We start from the raw sequence: 14,032 nt of genomic DNA, 5'->3' as shown, positions 1-14,032 counted from the left end.
TCACGGATGATCTCTCTTCTCCGGTTTACAAATCTTACCGTAATTGAGCCATCGGCTCGCCAGGGATATCGGGCAAGTGACTAACTCAGCCATTGCACCTCTCCCCCTTGCCTCCGCAAAAAGAACCTGCACTATGGGGATAACAATACTGGCCTACCTTGCAGGATTATTGCAAGGAACTCTGGGTTAAATACTGTATTTTTCCATGTATAAGACGCCCCCATGTATAAGACGACTCCTATTTTTTGAGCCCAAAGTTAAGAATATTTAATTGCAACATTCAGTGTGTATAAGACGACCCCCAATTTCAAACTTAATTTTTTTTGGGGGGGGGAATATAGTCTTATACATGGAAAAATGCAGTATATATGAGACATTTTGAACATTTTAGCGCACTACATAAATGCTGTAGTTTTGTTGTTGTTGTTGCTGCTGCTGCTGCTACTGGAAGCTTGCATCAAATTCCTGTTCAGCCAGTCCCAGTGTTCTCTGCCCATCTCTCTGTGTCTCCCTTTCCCATGTGAGCCCAGTCAGTCATCTGCCGCCCAGTGTCCTTTTCTTTGCATGCTGCCCCCATGTCTGGCAGGTATATGGGGCCTACCTGTATCTCCTGTGTACCACCCATTTATCTCCCTCCCTTTCTCATTGCCCATTTGTCACTGTTGTGCTGCATTCTCCGTGTATTTTGCATGTGTGTTGCTCATCACTGTGTATCTCTTGCATACTGCCATCAATTTCTTGCTCTTTCCAAGGTATGTGGTGGTCATGGCAAGGCTTCCCCAACCGAAGTAATGTATAGCGCAACATAATTTATTTATTTTTTTAAGCAAAGCCGGGTACTCTTAAAGCACAGTATAAATGCATGATGATGGTTTTGGTTGTTACTGTATTCTTATCACATTTGTCAGCTGAGGGTTCTTAACGGTACCAAACAGGAAAAACAGCAACCCAGACCAGTATTTTGGCACCACCATGCAATAATATATTTCCCCCCTCTCTCTTCAGAAGCTACCCATGCAGAAATTAATTCTGTTTGTTTGTTACATTCAGACTTTTCTGCTCTGCGTTATCCCTTATGGTTAAGGGCAAATAGCAAAGTTTTTAAACCCAAGTTAAGAAAAATAAATCTGCAGTCAGTTTACCTTATGATGTTTAAAAGTCTTCTTTAAAATGAAGTTCTTTGGGAATTCCAGAAGTGATATTAAAAAAAAGTGTGCGCACACACAAGCCGATAATTACATCTGCAGGACCTCTAGCTGTGAAAACTTGCAAAACGGAGGCATGCAAGTTGACGTTTTGCTAGTCTTACGCTGCTGTCTATTGTACTTTAATATTTTTGATGATCTTTATGCTTTTAAATGTGTATACTTCTTGCATGGTTTCCCAGCAGGAAATTACTAAGTAAATAAATAGTAAAACAAACCAGGTAGCCTCAGCCAACCTTGCAGACAAGTAAGAAACAACTTCTCAGTACCACACTCCCTCCAGGAGCTTGAGCAATGACTTGCCCAGAAGAAGATGGTAGTTTTTCTCTTAGCGAATGACTGACCCACAGCCTTGGAGCAAGTAAACCCTGCACAAATCCTTAAGATGGCTGGATGGCGCCTTGTACACCTCCTTCCGGCAACTCCTGCAGCCAAGCTGTTGTCAAACATCGTGCTCTGCTTTCCTTTGACCACAACAGCGAGGCTGAGAGGGGGGTCTTATCACTTAGACAGCCCAGGACCTCCATATGCATTGCCTAGGCCTGAGCCCTGGAGGGGTCACTTAGGTGCTGCTAGGGGAGCAGTTAGGAGTTACTGGCCTCTGCCGCCACAGCAGGCGCTATGATTCTCCAGTGGTTTGACTTCACCCCAGAGGCACAATCAGTTGTCTCTCGAGACAGATGGATTGCAAGAACAACAACAAAGGTACAGTACAGTGGTACCTCGCGTTGTGTAACCTCCAGGTTACGGAATCTTTGGGTTATGGCTGCGGCAAACCCAGAAGTGGGTTTGCCGTTTGTGTGCGCGCAAAAGCAGTTGTCCAGTTAAAGAATTTTTGAGATACGGCCAGGCCTCTGGAACAGATCCCGTTTGTAACCATGGGTACCGCTTCATTCATATGGCACCTCAGAGTGTTCCAGGGACATCACATTATTTTGTGAGCCTTTTAACAACCCTGTAAGCTAGGTCCCATATTGCAGTTGAGGAGTTGAGGATGAGCAAGCATACCTTAATTTAAGCCGATGGAGAATTCACAACAGAGATGGGATTCAAGCCAGCAGCTTCCCCATTCATAGCTCAAATCTCTTTGCCCTTACAGTGCAGCATCTCCCTGTCACAGGAGCTGCCAATCAGCTGGCATTCTTAAAAGACCAAGGATCCTAAGGGATCCTTCATTGGTTACTACAGAGATTCAGGAACCAACATCCCATGGCTTTTTTCCCATGTTGCCATCCTAGCACTTGGGAATCTGGCCCATGCTGGGGTATGTTTGTATGGAAACAGCTGTGTAGGCCCTTTGCTCCATGGAAGTTAAAAAATGTTGATTTGTGATGTTATTTAGAGTGATGTTTTAAATGTTGCCCATTCTAAATCTTCATTTAAAACCTCCTTCCCAAAGTTAGGCCTAAGTCTGAAAGTCTTATATTCTGTTTTGGCAAAGGGTGAGAGCCAAGCCAAATATTCATACGCTCCAGATTTTGAACTGCAAAGCTAATTTTCCATGTGCTAAATAAAGTTCTGTTACTGTTCATCCATATTATTGTTTTAAGCTGCTTTTAAGTCTCACTGATGTGCTAAGTAGAGCTAAGCCATCTACAGTATCACTCCTCTGCCTTTAGTTTCAATGCAAAGCACAATAGAGCATGAAACTCCTAAACCCAGGTTGTGGGTTTGAGTCCCACGTTGGTTGAAAGTTTCTAGATCTCTCAGTTATTAGCCATGATTGCTTGATGCTGAGAGACTACAGTGGTATTTGTTTGCAGATAAATATGGTGGCAGTTACATATGCCTGGAGAGTCCCTAGAAATTCTAAGATTGTGACAAGTCTTTAGAAGTGTAAATTGATTTTAAGTAAGATGGAAAGGTGTGAGAAAATGCAACAGCTTACAATAGTTGCTGTTGAAACTAATTTTACTAAATAATAATAATAATAATAATAATAATAATAATAACAATAATAATTTATTATTTATACCCCGCCCATCTGGCTGGGTTTCCCCAGCCACTCTGGGCGGCTTCCAAAAGAATATTAAAATACTGTGATACATCAAACAAAAGCTTCCCTAAACAGGGCTGCCTTCAGATGTCTTCTAAAAGTCTGGTAGTTGTTGTTCTCTTTGACATTTGGTGGGAGGGCATTCTACAGGGAGGGCGCCACTACCGAGAAGGCCCTCTGCCTGGTTCCCTGTAACTTGGCTTCTCGCGGTGAGGGAACCGCCAGAAGGCTCTCAGAGCTGGACCTCAGTGTCTAGATTCCATTTCCCCCTGTTAACGCAGCAACTATCAGATGAGTACTGAGGATTCCAGCCCAGGTTTTTGGGGTTCTCCAAAATGAGAATCTCAATGTGCAGGGAATACTTTGAATGACCACTATCCCACTGCCCCAGGAGTGGGGAACCTCAACCCCAGGGGCCAAATGTGCCTCTCCAGGCATTTCTGTCTGGCCCCCAGGACTCTGCCCAGGCCACATGCCCCTCATCAGACCATGCTCCTCCCCAGCCCTTATCCCACCCTCCTTGAATGTGTGATCTGAACTATGATCATGCCTACTGCTCACCTGGGAAGAAGTAGTGGAAAACTCTTCTCTTTTTTTGCGTGGTTGGAATGTGTTTTTAACATTCTGTTGGGAGCCTCCCAGAGTGGCTAGGGCAACCCACTCAGATGGCTGGCATATAAATAAAATAATAATAATAATAATAATAATAATAAGAAGAAGAAGAAGAAGAAGAAGAAGAAGAAGAAGAAGAAGAAGAAGAAGAAGAAGAAGTTGTTAGTCCATCACCCTGCACACTTCTGCTTTTGGTTCCACTGCAGAAAGTTGCCCATCTTGGAATTCAGCCCTTGGGTAGAAAGAGGCCCACACCTCTCTGCTACAGCATCACTAATATCGGCTAACATTTTGCTTGCTCAAGCTCTTCCATTTTAGTAGTGGAGGAACTCAGGCCTTTAGGAAGTGTAAGGCACTCCATTGCAGCCTGCCCCCATCCCATGCCATACAAAATGGCTAGGATTTCTTTCTCTCTCTAATAACTGGCTTCTTATGAGCTGCTGTCAGATTGTTGGATTGTAGCACTGCGTTCATTCAGGGTATAACCTGGAATTATTTATCAGCTGTTCTGGGTATTGAAGAGTGGGAATGCACAATTACTCAAGCCTAGCACTCACAAAGAACAGGTGAAGAGGTAAACCTGTTTTGAGGCTGCAGGTGGGGGCTCATAGGATCGAATCCTGCTGCATCCAGAAATATTTTTCTGCATATCAGAGAGAAGAATTCAAACTTAGTCTTTCCCCTGACATTTGGGTTTCTGCACGTACAGTGCGTTTATAGTCGCCCAGAGAACGTGAGTTATAGGTAGCCTATAAATCGTATTCATAAACAGAAGAAAATTTTGTATTTTGCTGTGAAGGAACATAATCATGTGAAAGCTCACCTTTCGTCTGAATTGATACGATCTAGAAAGAGGTTTAGCTTTTCAGATGCTCTTGTTAAGAACGCAAGAAACCTAGAATATCTTTGGCTTTTAGTAGGCCTGTAAACATCTGTCTGAAACACCTTTTAGAGGACTTGTTAATAACTCTTGATGGACTGTCGGAGCTATTGAATGGTGTTTTTGCGGGTGATCAGAGGTATCTTCTGAAGCGGGGTAGGGGGAATCATAGTTCCTTGGGCCCCTTGGAATTTGATGCAGAGAACTAAGCCACACAAAGGCATTTTTCCAGGCCTGCATTGGGCTGACATCTATAACTTGGAAGCTGTTCCCTATGAATTTGAAATGTTTTTCCAGCACCACCACTCACCCCCCTCTTAATTCATACCATTATAGGGCAAGAAAGCATATTTCATTCTCATAATAGATCAGATAATGATTGAACCAGATTTGAGAAACCTGCAGCACAAAAACTGGCGGTTCAGTCTATTTCTAGCAGGTGCCGACTCAGTCAAGAGTGATTTGCTTTTGCTTTTTTTTTTTTTTAAGAGACAGAAATGTGCATGCCCATCCAAGCAAAACTGAACTGCCTAACACTTTTCTGTTTTTCACAGAAGGCTAAGGCTTTATCCCCGGGCAAAGTCTCCACTCTGGACTGGCTGCTGTAAATCCTCTGGGCCTTGGCAAAAGCTCGACTTGTTAGCTCGTTTTACTTAATTTGTGATGCTGGCACTCATTCATGCTTCAGCCCAGGGCTCTTGACTCAACTCTCCTAAATCGGGGCATTGACACATTTTAGAGGGAAGAAACATCCCCTCCCATAGCCTGAAAGGAAACTCTTCCAAATGAGATTCTTTAAGTTGGATTCAGAATAAAGGAAGACTTTGCACAGTTTCAGAATAATATTTTATTTTTTAAAAAATGTTTGTTAAAATAACAAAATTGCATACTCATTCCTCCTTGCAGCCACCTTCCAAAAACCGAATAATTCTGGGTATTCCTCACTAATAGCATCTACAGGTTGCCTTCATGCTGGAGTTTTAAAAATTCTTGCAATTACTAAGCTTCAAAAGCAGCCTCTTGGTGAAAGAGGATAAATGAGGGTCGTTATATAGTTAAGCGAAAGACGAGTGTGTACTGCACCCACTCTCGTGTTGCTAAGGTCAAGCCAGACAGACTTTTTTTTTATGAAGTTGGGTAAATGAATATACAGAGGTTATTTAACAGTAGTAGAGCTAGAAAATCATTTTGTGACTGAACCGTTGGTTGTGTCCAACCAAGTGCTACTCAGAGTAAACCTGCTGAAATTAATGGACCTAAATTAATCTCATTCTTTGATTTCAGTTGGTCGAATCTGAATATGACTAACCTGCCTCCCTGGGCTCCTTTGGGAGGAAAGACAGGGTGGGGAGACATTAAATACAAATCCATGTAGCTACATTGATTTTTAAAAAAGCTACACACCCTGACATAAACAAAAAGTGTCACATATTAAGGGACGTTTGATTCTAGATGACCAGCTATATTTTCTTGCCGCTACATACATAAATGTATATATATATTCTTGTGATTGTATCCAATGCTGATGTTTTGTTCATGTAACAGACTTTCGTTTGCACAATGGACTGTTCCTCCTACTTTCCCTTGCAGCTTCCTGCACACATACAAAATCTTTTCTAGACAATTGGAGGACACTCTGGAACAGATATTTAGGGGTGCTTAGAGAGAGAACCCCAGGAGAGAAACAGGAAATCCTGCTGTGCAAGTGAAAGTCCACTCACACAGTGCTGGATAAAACTCACGGTGGTCAACCAGAGTTGTTTATGTTTCCTTTTGGTTTATTTGGTCCGCTCTTCCTTCCTTGCTACTTTACATGTAACTTCAGTGAAACGCAGTAAAAATAAAGTTTCAGGTTGGTTGGTTGGTTTAAGGAAGGAAATAAGACATTTCTCTCTCTCTGAGGATATATATTTCCTTGGCCCTCTAGCGAAATCCAGCACACCTAGAATCTCTCCTCTGGTTGTGATATTTTGATCCAAAGACGCAGACAATCACTTGACGTGGGGGGAGGTGCTGCAATTGGCTCCAGTTGAAATGCTAGATGTAATGGATTAAAAAAAAAAAATAGCAGTAGAGAAATTGCTTATGGACCACAATTTGAGAATGGATTTCTCTGAAAATATGAAAATGATACTATATATGTGTGTGTGTGTTAGTGTGTGTGAATAAAGTGCTGTTGTGTACCATTTAATCTGTATACTGTATCTGATAAGCGAAATGCTTTGTTTTTGTACAGTTCTTAAACTGAGTCATTCAGTCCATGTGAGCTTACTTCTTGTGATCTCTCTAGAAAGTTGTGCCATTGTCTTAAGTAAGCTAACAACTTTCCCTTTGCTTGTTTCTTTCAACAGAGGAAGAGGAAGAGCAGGTGCCCACTGATGGCGGGACTTCAGCAGAAGCCATGCAAGTACCTTTGGAGGAAGAGGGAGAAATGGAAGAAGAGGAGGCTGTCAACGATGAAAACTACTTGAGCAAGAGGCCATTAGAAAGTCCCGAATCTGAGGAAATGCCTGCCACCAAGCGGCCAAAACTAGCTAGCGTGAAAGGAGATAGTCCAGAGGGGACGGTGGAACCGCGTGAGCCTCTTAGTTCCATCAATGCCCAGAAGGTGCCACCCATGCTTTCCCCGGTTTGCGTTCAGGATGGTGCTGACGTGGCTCCTCTCTCTCCAGAACCACCCGTACTGGCTCCCATTGCAAAATCGCAGTTGCCGGTTTCCAAACCGTTGGAGCCGAGAGCGTTTACACCTAAAGCAAAGGTGAAAACGAACTCCCCTGGGCAGAAGACGAAGGCGCCCAAAGTTCCTCCGTCACCGGCAGTGGCCGGAAGCCCCATCCGCTCTCCAAAAACTGGACCCAAAGAGAAGAAATCGCCGGGCCGATCCAAGAGCCCCAGAAGTCCTAAGAGTCCAAAGGTTCCAGTTCATGTCCCTCAGGTAGCAGTTAAGCAGGAGACCCCGAGTAGAACGCCCTTGGCAGCGTTAAGTGAAAAGATGGGGAAAGAGAATATCCAAATAAAACAAGGGCCAACCCCCGTTGACCCTGGGAAACCAAACAGTGAGAATCCGGCGAAGAAAGTGGCCGTGCTCGACAAGACAATTGATGATTCCATTGATGCTGTAATTGCTCGTGCTTGTGCTGAACGGGACCCGGACCCATTCGAGTTTTCCTCAGGGTCAGAATCGGAAGGGGATGTTTTCACTAGCCCTAAAAGACTGTCTGTGTCAGAGACTACAACCCCCAAAGCTTCTGTTTCTGCTAACAGCAGCTTAAATAAAGCAGGAAGCACCCCAGTTCCTCCCTCTGGTGGAACGTCAAGCTCAGACATTTCATGGACAATGGATGACTCCATAGATGAAGTCATTCGAAAAGCAAATATGGGTCCTCCTGCCAATTTGCCGGCAAACTTCCCTTATTTCTCATCTCCCTCTGCTTCTCCACCAACTCCAGAGCCTCTGCTCAAAGTTTACGAGGAGAAAACTAAGCTGGCTTCCTCAGTAGAAGTTATGAAGAAGCTGAAGAAAGAGTTGAAGACAAAAATGAAGAAGAAGGAGAAGAACAAAGACAAGGAGAAGAATAAGGAGAAGAACAAAGACAAGGAGAAAAACAAAGACAAGGATAAAGACAAAGATGGAGGCAAAGAAGTAAAATTTCCATGGAAGGACTTGATCCGAGATGATGACTTGGATCCGTACAAGTTCAAAATTAAAGACTTTGATGATGAGCCAAAAGTCAAGGTAAAAGATGGCAGCACCAAGAAAGAACGAGAGAAGCATAAAGACAAGAAGAAAGATAAAGGCAAGAAAGATAAAGACAAGAAAGACAAAGAGAAAGTTAAAGAGAAAAATAAAGGCAAGAGTAAATCTTCGTCAGTGCCTCTTGTTCTGCCTCCCAAAGACCTGCCCCTGCCCTTGTTCAGCACCCCGGCTGCCATGAAACTCCCGTCGCTGTTGCCGGCCCTCCCGACGATCCTTCCCGAAAAACTCTTTGAGGAGAAGGAGAAGCCCAAAGAAAAGAAGAAGGACAAAAAGGAGAAGAAGAAGAAGAAAGAGAAGGAGAAGGACAAGGAGAAGGAGAAGAAGGAGAAAGAGAAAGAAAAGAAGGAGAGGGAGAAGAAAGAAAAGGAAAAAGAGAAACACAAACACGAAAAAGTAAGCAATTGGTGTATTTTGTGGTGGGGTTCTTCATTGCTCAGCTTCCCACACCATAGCAGAATTATACCGGAGCAACATCTAAATATATGCTTCATAGGGTTCTGAAACAGTAAAATATTTAAACCTAAAAACTGAATTGATCAAAAGGATTTCACAGTAGTAAAATGAGGATAACGGAATCATAGAAGCCTAGAACTGTAGAGTTGGAAGGGACCTCGAGGGTCATCTAGTCCAACGACCTGCGATGCAGGGATCTCAGCTAAAGCATCCATGACAGACGGAGGTTAAGGCTTTGTTTTCCCTCCACTGTCTGAGACAGTATGACTTCAAATACCAGTTACTTGGAATCACAAAAGTGTTTTCAGGTCTTGCTTGCAGGCTTCTCATGGACATTTGGTTGGCTACCGTGAGAAAAAGATGCTGGACTAGATGGACCTTTGGCCAGATCCTGCAGGGCTTCTGTTTATGTTGGTCTTTTAATTATGAAAGTTTAAAAAGTTAACAGATCCCTAAATCCACACCTTTCCTGCAGTTTTCACCTTTACCCTACCCTAAGTCTTCTTTTAAAATTTGAGCTCGTTCAAGTTAATGCACCTGTACTATTCATATAGGGCAAGCATGTCCAAAGTCCGTTTTGGAGACCTAATCCAGCCCACCGGTCGGTTTAATCTGGCCTCTGTGGCAGTTTATTTCCTGGGGTAAAATCCAAAAAACACCGCAACAACATTGGTTGGCCCTCACTTCATCAAATCTGGCCCTCTTTGAAAAAAGTTTGGACACCCCTAATATAGGGGGACTATATCAGTTTCCAAAGCATTACTTCCCCCTTTTCCACCCACCCCAGTCATTTGCCTCTTTACATGCACAGGAAAGCTGGCAGTCTAAAAATGAATAGGACAACAGGGGTGTTGGAGGCAAGGGTAAAAAGGAAATTTTATTTATGACTGACCTCGTGTCTTTACTGGTCCAGCACTGCATCTCTTCCTGTCTGCCAATTTCCTAAATAAATCAGCTCTAAGTACATCTAGCTGCTATTTTTCACTGGCATTAAATTGCTCCCTTCTCTATATAACAACAACAGCAGCAACAACAACATTATTTATATGCTGCCCATCTGAGTGGGTTGCCCCTGCCACTCTGGGCGGCTCCCAGCAAAACATTAAAAACACAGTAAAACATCAACCATTAAAAACTTCCAATCAAGGCTGCCTTCAGATGTCTTCTAAAAGTGAAATAGTTGTTTATCTCCTTGACATCTGATGGGAGATTGTTCCACAGGGTGGGTGCCACTACCGAGAAGGCCCTCTGCCTGGTTCCCTGTAGCTGTTTGTCTTGCAGTGAGGGAACTGCCAGAAGGTCCTTGGAGCTGGATCTCAGTGTCTGGGCTGGACGATGGGGCTGGAGATTCTCCTTCAGGTTTACTGGGCCGAGGCCGTTTAGGGCTTTCAAGGTCAGCACCAACACTTTGAATTGTGCTCAGAAACGTGCTGGGAGCCATTGTAGATCGTTTAGGACCAGTAACTAGTAACTGCTCCCAATTACCAGGCTAGCTGCCACATTTAAAAGTGAAACAAAACTCAGTAGAAGTTCTCCTGGCCATGCAGGATTAGGAGAGGGGATGGGGCTCCCTCACGAGCAGTAAACAATGGTTTAGCATTGCATGTAAACCAGGCTGTCAATAATAATAAATAAATAAATAATTTATTATTTGTACCCCGCTCATCTGGCTGGGTTTCCCCAGCCACAGTGGGCGGCTTCCACAGAGACCAAAAATACACTAAAATGTCACACATTAAAAGCTTCCCTGAACAAGGCTGCCTTAAGATGTCTTCTGAATGTCAGGTAGTTGTTTATCGCATTGACATCTGATGGGAGGGCGTTCCACAGGGAGGGCGCCACTACCGAGAAGGCCCCCTGCCTGTTTCCCTGTAACTTGGCTTCTCACACTGAGGGAACCGCCAGAAGGCCCTCAGTGCTGGACCTCAGCGTCCGGGCAGAACGGTGGGGGTGGAGACGCTCCCCATAGCCCAACCATCTGCAGCGAGGGCTGAATTGGAGATGCATTGGTGAGAGGAATCTGTATTGTCTCAGTTACTCTTGTCCCCAGTTTCAGAGAGGCAGCGGTCCTCCTCTCTGAGAAAAGAGGAGGTCCTGGGGAAAGAACAGATTTAGGTAAGGGAAGTTTGTCTCAACTCAAAGATACGTAGTCTGCTTGGGAGGAGGTGCGTGAGAGGGTGATATCCTTAGTGAGAAAATCGGGTCATTTGGGTTTTGGCAACTGTGTGTGCATCTTTTCTAACCTTCCCCCTTTTCCACCCACCCCAGTCATTTGCCTCTTCACTCTCTCTTTACTTCCCTTTTTATTTTATTCTATTTAGCTTGCAAGCTTTGGGGTAAGAAATGGCGCTTTAAATCCCCTAAGTATGGAATTATACTTACCCAGTGGAAAACCAGGTATAAATAAATACGTATGGATGACAATAGTTTTTGAATAACTGATCATAGCCACAGCCTTTCACAATACAGGGCGTGGGGTGGAATTATACCAAAACCATAGCATGCGAACAAACTCAAAAATAATTCCCGTGAATGTAGTTTTCCACCCCATTCCATAACTGGTTCTTGTCTAGGTTTTTTCTCCTGGTTTTTTAGAATTCGGTGTAACATTAGGAATATAATGGAACAATACCACCTATTAAAAGACTATTCTTCATAGCCCTAAAATATATTGTATTATAGGGAAAGCCATATAAGCTCGGGCAGATTACATTGACAAAGCTTCCTGTTACCTTGGTGAAAAGTCCCTGTCAAAAGATAAACTTTAAAGCCAGGCTGCATGAAAGAGTCCCTGGATAGAATTAAAATTTAAACTGATCTAGACAGATAAGCTTTGGAGGAAAAAAAAAAAGTCGAAAAAGTCCACCTCTTTGCTGCAAGTCAGGATTTTGAAAATAAATTTCCCCCCTTTTAAATCTCTTGAGTGATTTTCATTTTTTGCAAGGCCGCTCTGCTGGTGTCCTGGAAAAACGGAGAGTTTGAGCTTTATCAGTTGGTGCCCTGAGGTATGTGGCAAAGAAGCTAAATCCTTGAAGATTAGCAAAAAAAAAGAGGGGGGGAAATGCAGCACATGGCAATAAGGGGCTTATATGACTACTAGTATTAGTTCAGGTGAAAGAAGTATTGCTTATACATAAAACTGGACAAATCCACTGACAATGTATTTTTAGTTAGCTACAAAGGAGTCTTATATTGCTGGACTTTACTTCTTTGGTGATTTGGGAAGCTTAGTAATCCACTGTAAATGCTCTTCTGCTGGCCCGAATTTCCAGTATTACTCCAGAATTGCAGCTCTTTAATTTTTAACCAATGAAAGCTCGTGTTCCCTTAACATCCACCTTTTCCGTAACATCCACCTTTTCCTTCTTCTCTTGCATTTGCACGCATCTATTCTCTCTCACACAGACATACAGAGGTTCTTCTAACCTCCTGGTTTCCTGTTAAATGCAAAGACTCAGGTTACCATTTGGAACCTTTCCGGATTGTGACAGTTGGACAAAAATTAGGAGACCCAAAAGTTAACCCCATAAGTAAGCAAGCTTTTGAGTGGATCTCCATACTTGAAAACCAGTCCATGGGGGGTGGGGAATCAAAACATGATTTCTGTTAAGATTTCTTTTCTGATTAGATAAAATGTCTGCTGCAACTGATGCTGACACTTGAAAATTTATTCCTTAAACAGTGTTTTTCCTAGAGGTGTTTATACAGTGGCATCTTTAGTGGCTGCAGAACATCATAAAGCAACGAGCAGTAGGCTATATGTAAGGTGCAAACTAAACAGCACACTGTCACACAATTTTCTGCCTCCTCCATTTTACTAGAACGTTACCCCCCGAAGCTGAATAGCAGGTCCTGAAGTCTCAATAGGGTGTATTTCACCATTGTGTAGCTTAGTCACAAGAACTGGTGACAGCTGCCAGCTTAGATAGTTTCTAATAAAGTTGGCGAATTCAGGTAAGGCAGGTGTATCGATGGTTGGCTGTATTTCTGTGCCACTTCCATTCAAGCAAATCCCAAAGTGGCCTACAAACCATTCACCTCACACTGCAGCATCACAGTTGACAGCACACGACTTACACAATTGGCAGATCATCACTAAAACAATTATCGATAATTATAATCTATAAAACAGTGCTAACAAAACAGCAGCTCAAAAGCTAAACATTATTACATTATTAAACGGCCTCGTCTCCACCCCCATTGTTCTGTCCAAACACTGAGGTCCAGCTCCGAGAGCCTTCTGGCAATTCCCTCACTGCAAGAAGTGAAGTTACAGGAAACCAGGCAGAGGGCCTTCTCGGTAGTGGCGCCCACCCTTTGGAACGCCCTCCCATCAGATGTCAAGGATATAAATACCTATCTGACTTCTAGAAGACATCTGAAGGCAGCCCTGTTTAGTGAAGTTTTTAATGTTTGATGTTTTTTATGTTTATTAATTTTATGTTTATTCTGTTGGGAGCTGTCCAGAGTGACTGGGAAACCCAGCCAGATGGGTGGGGTACAAACAAACAAATAATTACATTCACACACGCAAACATTAGCTTGGTAATAATTCGCTCTACTCTATCAAGATGCACAGCCGGTATATAAGGGACATGGGTGGCACTGTGGGTTAAACCACAGAGCCCTAGGGCTTGCCGATCAGAAGGTTGGCAGTTCGAATCCCTGTGACGGGGTGAGCTCCGGTCGCTCAGTCCCTGCTCCTGCCAACCTAGCAGTTCGAAAGCACCTCAAAGTGCAAGTAGATAAATAGGTACTGCTCCAGCGGAAAGGTAAACAGCGTTTCCGTGCGCTGTTCTGGTTTGCCAGAAGGAGCTTAGTCATGTTGGCCACATGACCCGGAAGCTGTATGCCAGCTCCCTCAGCCAATAAAGCAAGATGAGTGCTGCAGCCTCAGAGTCGGCCATGACTGGACCTAATGGTCAGTGGTCCCTTTACCCTTTACCTTTATCCAAAGGAAAGACTACCAACAGAATGGAACTATAACAAGTGCCTAGTCTCCCAGACACATAGGCATGTGTTCATGGACAGCGGTCCTACTCCCATCCAGGGTGGTGTCCCCCCCCCCAAATTCTGCTGTCATCGAGAGATTGGATATAAGCATCACATACCCCTTTCCTTTGGATTCC

At 43.6% G+C, this 14,032-nt stretch overlaps 1 protein-coding gene across 3 annotated transcripts in view; it reads left to right on the top strand.

Moving 5' to 3' along the window:
• Positions 1-14,032, top strand: part of TAF3 (TATA-box binding protein associated factor 3) — a 145,930-nt gene that overhangs the window by 90,946 nt on the left and 40,952 nt on the right. For all 3 annotated transcript variants that reach the window (XR_014172145.1, XM_081926888.1, XM_081926887.1), the window contains exon 3: positions 7,045-8,843. Coding sequence is in view for 2 of the 3 variants with exons in the window: in XM_081926888.1 (XP_081783014.1) it covers positions 7,045-8,843 (1,799 nt within the window). In the remaining variant the exon portion in view is untranslated. The remainder of the gene's footprint in view (positions 1-7,044; positions 8,844-14,032) is intronic.

Source organism: Podarcis melisellensis (genome assembly GCF_964234715.1).
Source record: "Podarcis melisellensis genome assembly, chromosome: 10".
NCBI lineage: Eukaryota > Metazoa > Chordata > Lepidosauria > Squamata > Lacertidae > Podarcis > Podarcis melisellensis.
Note: the sequence above shows the minus strand (reverse complement) of the source record. Positions and strands in the feature narration are given on the sequence as shown.